Here is a 6,682-nt window from a genome sequence, read left to right on the forward strand (position 1 = left end):
GATCGAAGAGGGCGTTAAAGCGAAGGCTGACCACCTAAAGGACTGTTAGATTGCTGAGGGTTTCGATAGGGATCTGACCCATGAGACAGGTGGCTTGGAGGTGGATCCCAGTAATGCAGCCATCATTGCATTTCACACCCACCCACGAGCACGATATCGCCGATGGAGGAGGAGGAGGAGGCACGATCCAATGATCCAGAGGAGCAAATACGGCTAAGAGAGCAGGAGGAGGCCGAGATCATGGAGAGGGAGAGGAAGGCGTTCAAGGAGCAGGAGAGCCTCTGGTTGGAGGTCACCACCGTGCAGAAGGCCACAGAGGAGGAGGAGGTCCGAAGGGAGAAGGTTCTCAAAGAGTCGCAAGAAAAGGTCATATTCCCCTTCCTCAATCCTCATTATATTTTCAAATCCACCTTAATTAATTTGATAATCCGAAGTTATTGCTTTAGTTAATATGATAATCCTAAGTTTTTGCTCTAAGTAGTATTTTTAGAGTTCTGATATGGAAAAAAAATAATTTTGGAAACTGCGCTCGGACCGAATATTGCAGCTTTTGATCGAGCTGGACTATATCTAAGTCTGGCCCAAAAGATAAACAGGCTCTATAATTAAGCCTAAAACCGGTTTGAATTGTTTCAGGCCTGGTCTGAAGCTCGATTCAAAGTTAGGCCGGCCCAAGCCCAGTTCTAATCCTCACTCTCGTGTCTCGTTGGCATGTGAATATGAATAACAGTTAATGATTCATTTACGTCACCCGCCCGTTCGGATAATAGAGGATATAAAATATGAGGATACATATGAAAATGATGCTTTAGTCAAACTAATGGTTAACTAGGATTCTTCTTTTGGTTGTTTTCGAGCATTTTATATTCTTTCCAGCAAAGACCCATATCAGTGTATTTGTTAGTCATCGATCTAATAAATTATCATGTCAATACACAACTCAATGTATGCTTCTTGATTGTTTATCTTATAAAGCCTTTCTCAATGAGTCTTGTAACTCATGCCAATCCAAGGCACAAAGCTGACTTCATCTCCAATACCAATTTTCCTCAATTCTTCAAACCTTAGAGGCAGCAGTCAAACTCTCTCTGCTCTACCACCCAAGATCACTAATCCACTCCGTGCTTCTACTGCATACATTCTTTGCTTCTACTGCATATTGACTAGTAAGCCAGTAATTTATCCATGAAGCTCATTTTGTTAGCTGACTTCTCCATCTTCTCAAATAAATTTGCAGGCCTTATCCCATCCATATACCATCAGCATTGTGGATAAGAAAACATGGTTTTGACCAACCATGCGTGTCTAAATCTTGGGCCTAAGAATTACTCAAAAATTCCAGGTATTATTATTGGATGAATTTCACCTAGATGCAGTCATAAGCATTTTAGACGTGTTTGGTTCAACTCTGGTCTATCCATAAGATGTGTGCATGTTATGCATCTGAACAGTTAGAATTTTATCTATATGCACCTTCTTTTTAATTAGAAGTGTTGCCTAAATGCATCCAATTATTTATTTTTTAAATAAAGCTGAAAAAGGAAATTCGTATTTTATTTTTGCTTTGAAAAGGATGTTTCCTTTTCCTCCCATAGTTTTTCAAAATTTAAAATCTGGAGCCCAGCACATATTATTTATATTCGTGATTAATCAGTCAGACGCATTTATGCCCCTGATTAACAAAAAAAAACTTTTCAGCTAAAAGAAAGAAAAAAAAAAAAAAAAGGTCGTGATGACCTTGACTACTTTTTTTTTTTTTTACTGGCCCTCCTTTCAATATTTGCTTTTTATCTTTTTCCTCCACAGTTGCATAACTTTTTTATCATGCTTTCTTCCTTTTTTTTTTTTGTATCTTCCACCTCCAACAGGTATCCTACCATAAGGCTGACAATTCCCCATCAACCATTCTGCATTCCCCACTCTTCATCCATGTAACATTGATCTATCAATGATACATCATTCCCATTCTCCTACTTTCGCTTTTGGTGCTATCATTAAAATGTGTTTAGAGAAAATAATGGAGGTACCTCCTAATAACATCTTCGATTATCATTGCCCACATTAGCTTCTTTATTTTTTAAATCCTCTTCTTTTAACTTTATCTAAACAAGACTTGCATTCCCATCATTTTACTTTGCACCATGATCATCATTTTTTAAAAGATCTTCTGAGTTTAGGGGGAGAGGTGAGATATCACTTATCACTCTTGCTCAACACTCATTGTTCAGTTTTTCATTATTCTTATATAGAATTAATGCTACACCTTCATTGCTCTATAATCCCCTTTTTCTTTTTGTTAAGTAGGTTATATTCCCTGGTGCATGACACATAGTAAGGTTGCATTTGGTGTATCATCAGATAATTTTGAAAGATAATATGAATTACCTTCAGGATAGATTATTATCATTAAATTGACAGTAATGTTAAGATAATATTGCAGTAAAATTATTAAAAATCTTAATTAATATATTTAATATAACAATAATATAAAATTCAAATTCTCAAAATATCTCCATAAAATTAATTTTATTTTCTAAATTTAAATTAAAATTTTTAAAATATGCCTGATGAAAGAAGGAGACGGCAGCTAGATCATCGGAGGAGAGGGTGACGATGATGGAGGCAAGAGAGGAGAGGTCGGTGCTGGTATAGAAGTGGAGCTTATGGTCGAAGAGGGCATGGGCGGAGGGGAGGTAGTCGAAGGCAGCGAGACCATGAGGAAGTTCGAAGGAGGGGAGGGTAAGACAGCAGAGATGGAGGAGTAGGTTTTATGTGATTTTTTTAAAAAAATAATTTTATCTAAAAATTATTTTACAATATTATCAAATAAATGGTAATATGGACAGTCACCTCTTCCTAAGATAATACTTTCTGAGAAAAACAACCTGGATTGTCAAGATAATATAGATTCTCATTCAAAAAATATTTTAAATATAATAATTTAATAAATTTATTTTAATTACTGATAATCTGAATAAATTACCGACTATAAATACAACGTAAGGCTTCTCACAGGCCCAAAAGCATGATTGAGGATTGAGGGCCTCTTCCACATAGCTGGGTGAGATGTAGAGGACTACATTGTCTGGGGAAATCCATCACCAAGCACGGTGGATGAGACAAACCCCACAGTTCTAAAACAGTCAATGTACAATCCAATGTAGGTTTAAGAAGCAAAACACAGTCAGATGAGTATTATCCCTCTTGGTCCTCTGCAATAATGGTCCCATCAATCTGTGTCGTACTCAACCCAATCTATCACATCACTATACCAACTACACAAATCCTTATGCAAATCAACCAAATCATGATTCCTTGCGAATTCAAAAAGTTATAACATTTTGGTTGCAGCCTTGCCCTCTATTGGACATAAGTAACCCGGTCATTCTTCTAGCTAATTCTCTCAATGTTAATAAACTTAACCATATTCTTCTAAAATAATACTTAACAACTTCACGTCATGATACAAACATTAAGCCCGAAGAATGCAGCCGCACCCCCTTCCAAACAAAAGAAAAAAAGAAAAGAAAGGCTCAAGGAATTCACCACCAAACACAACAATGTAATAGACCTCTAACCAACAGATCAATAGAGAAAATACGTATCCTTAAACCTGTCTTTCGGCAAAAATACTCTAGGTTTTATCTTCAAGTAATCTTCCTCTCGTTTCTAAAATTTTACGCCTCCCTCCTCTCCTCTCTCCTCTCACCATGGTTAGCTGTATTGCTTTTATTAAGTAGATCTACTTGATTACATCCAACATGCTTGCCTTGCGAGCCACCCAAAAGATTTTGGAAATAAAATTGGAAAAGCAATCGTCTGATGGTTTCCAATTAGGCAATAATCCACTACTGAAAGGACTCATCATAAATAGATGAGTCCATATGTCAATTAAGTAATATATAGCCTCATTTATCGTGATCTCATTCACTAAAAACACATTATATAGTATCAGCAAAACCTGGATAAAGTGCCTAAAACACAGGCAAAAAATGAAAAACTAATGTGGACATAGCAATTCAAGAAAGCCACCCAACTTGCAGAACAATAATAATGCATTTGCGAAAAATACCATAAATATTTCTAAAAATGAAAACCTAAAAAACTCTAAAACTAATACCTCAACCTAACCTATTCTTATTAGTTTGTTTTACTAATTGCAGAAGCTATTCTCATCAGCATTGAGTGCTCTTGAAGGATCTGCAAAAAGAGCAGAAGATTTAAAAATCAGTATTGCAAACAAAAAATAACATTTATCTAGGGAAAATTACATATTAAATAATGTACTGTAAACCCTAACACAACGACAAACTCACTCCTTATGAATCATCATTGTATCATATTTTTTCATGAGATAATCATCTATAAATGACATGATCTCCCAATAAATTAGACTGCCTGAATAAATTTTTCTGTCATTGATTTCTATGAATAGCAACATCTAATGCATTTTCTTCATTCCTCCTTTTAACAAAGGAGGCTACTGAGCGATGAGGCTTTTGATATTTCCTCTCACAAGTTCCATCAAAGTTTAGCTTCAGTTCTTTTCTTTGGTAAACCCATAAGATCATTCTCCTAGCTTCCATGGATTATGGCAATGGCCCAATCTTAGTACTTTGAAAATTAGACTAGTTGTTTACATTCTAAGATTCTTTGAGTTCACAAAGTATTAAAAAGATCTAACTCTAGTGTACTTCATGCATCCATCAAGTAATGTTAGTAAAGTCATATATTACCATAAGTCAGATTAATTAATTGAATTGGTGTATTTGTAAATTAACGTCGTGAATTGAGGAGGAGCTATTTTATTGAATCTAAATTATAATGCTTGAGCGATCCATGTTTTGGAATGAACTGAATACTTTATTACTTGAATCTTCTCTATGATTCCAAATTGTTTGTTTTTGAAGTACTAAAACTAGAGTTGAGCAAATTAAAATTCCACCACCACTATTTATTCAATACAAAGTCACCGAATTAAAAAAATTGAAAACGAATAAACTTTGATATACTACTGAAAATCAACCAAATAACTTGGCTGTCACGACAACATTCATAGCACATCACTACACAGAGCAAATCATGTAATTAGCTCCTCTTTCTCCATTGCAAATTGCAAGAATCACTTCTTCAACACAGTATAAAATAATAATATTCATGAAACATCATGCATATCTACATGCAGGACACCCAATCATCCATCATTCCTCTCTATAAACATGCACCATTAAAAAGTATACACATGCAAGCAACTCAAAATAGATCGCAACTTACCACATCTTTCACCAGTTAAACCAAACGCCATGACCAAGAGGACAAGGAAATGGAACAATTGGTGCAAAAGTAGATGAAGAATGGAAGAGAACTAAACGATGGCCATCCGTTCTCCAAGGATTACGATACGGCGGTGGTTGCAGAGACCTACTCGGACCAAGAAGAAAAGATATCATGCTTGGACCTCTTCTGAGAGACTGAAATCTTGGTAGCGGTCCACCAACGTTGTTTGCATCGTTCCATCGCATCGCCATCCACCCAGTCGCGTACTTCTCTTTCCAAGTATCGTTAACCAGTCCCCAATAACGAGCAATCTCTTTCCAAGTGGCGGAATCTACTGCCCAGCTACCAAACTCCTCCTCGAATTTCTGCTTCCAAAGCTGGTCGCTTGACGCGAGCTGCTTCCATTCAGCACAAACACATTGCATCCTCGCAAGATCGACGCCAGGAAGAAAGTCCAAGATCCGAGTTTTGAGGTCGGTGGGAAGGGACATCAAGCTATAAGGCACGGGCAACCCATTCTTGGAGCAAATTTCGATGAGGAGAGGCCGGGAAAGCTCATCGCTCACGGTCCTCCACAGTTTGAGGACCTTCTTCTCTTCCTTCTCATTCATGCCGTGCATAGATTTAATCAATGGGCCCGCGAGCTTCGAGATATCGAAAGAAATCCGATAGATTCTGGAGTCCGGCTGATCCAACGACCCATTGATGGAAACATCATCCAACGCGGTGGCGGAGAACGACAGGACGACGGCGGTCCCGTTGCTTTCGGGGGGAAGGGGGGAGAGGAGTTTGGGGAGGGTGTAGCGAACGGAGACGGTGGCCGACGGCGAGTGCCAGCCGTCGGGGAGGAGAGGTTCGCCGGCGTCGGCGAGGACGAAGCCGCAGTCGAGGAAGACGGCGTGGACGGCGATTACGAGGCGGCCGAGGTTGCCCTTGGATTTCGCCTTCTCGTCCGTCATCACCCGCATGAGGAACCGCGAGGGCGAGCAAAGGAGGGCGAGGGCTTCCTCCATTAGGGCGAGGGTTTCCGCCATTGGAGATGCGTGTTGTTGGGCTAGGGTTAGGGTTTCGGTGGAGGAGAGGAGAGGGTTTCGGTGGAGCAGAGGTTTGCCAAAAGGGGGCTCCGAGGTATAAGAAGGAGAGGATTTCGTTTCCTGGAAGAGCGGGAGAGAGGATACCGCGGCGTGAGGGACTCCGCCTCTTTGACTATAATTTTATTTTTTGTTGTTGATTAAACAATAACCGTTGGATCGACTTCTTCTGGATGCTCTGATTCAAAAGGATTGATCTAAATAACGAGAAAAAAAGGAATACAATTTTATCTATAATTGTATTTAAAAAACAGAATCTTCAATATTTTCTAAAAGATCATCTCTATCGGTTTTATCTATTCAATCTAAATAAA

General features: G+C 38.6%; 1 protein-coding gene across 1 annotated transcript; it reads right to left on the bottom strand.

Annotated features, from left to right (window-relative positions):
- Positions 1 to 3,892: 3,892 nt before the first annotated feature.
- Positions 3,893 to 6,416, bottom strand: LOC105031967 (putative F-box protein At1g23770). Its single transcript, XM_010906276.4, has 2 exons — positions 5,275 to 6,416; positions 3,893 to 4,200 (listed from the first exon to the last, which is right to left on the bottom strand). The coding sequence occupies exon 1, from the start codon at positions 6,309 to 6,311 to the stop codon at positions 5,283 to 5,285; it is 1,029 nt and encodes a 342-aa protein (XP_010904578.3). The 5' UTR covers positions 6,312 to 6,416; the 3' UTR covers positions 3,893 to 4,200; positions 5,275 to 5,282.
- Between the last annotated feature and the right edge of the window lie 266 nt (positions 6,417 to 6,682).

The sequence above is a fragment of the Elaeis guineensis genome, chromosome 2 (genome assembly GCF_000442705.2).
Source record: "Elaeis guineensis isolate ETL-2024a chromosome 2, EG11, whole genome shotgun sequence".
NCBI classification, from domain to species: Eukaryota; Viridiplantae; Streptophyta; class Magnoliopsida; order Arecales; family Arecaceae; genus Elaeis; species Elaeis guineensis.

Coding starts and splice junctions, on each gene's coding strand:
- LOC105031967 (XM_010906276.4), bottom strand. CDS start 6,311: ATGGCGGAAACCCTCGCCCTAATGGAGGAAGCCCTCGCCCTCCTTTGC.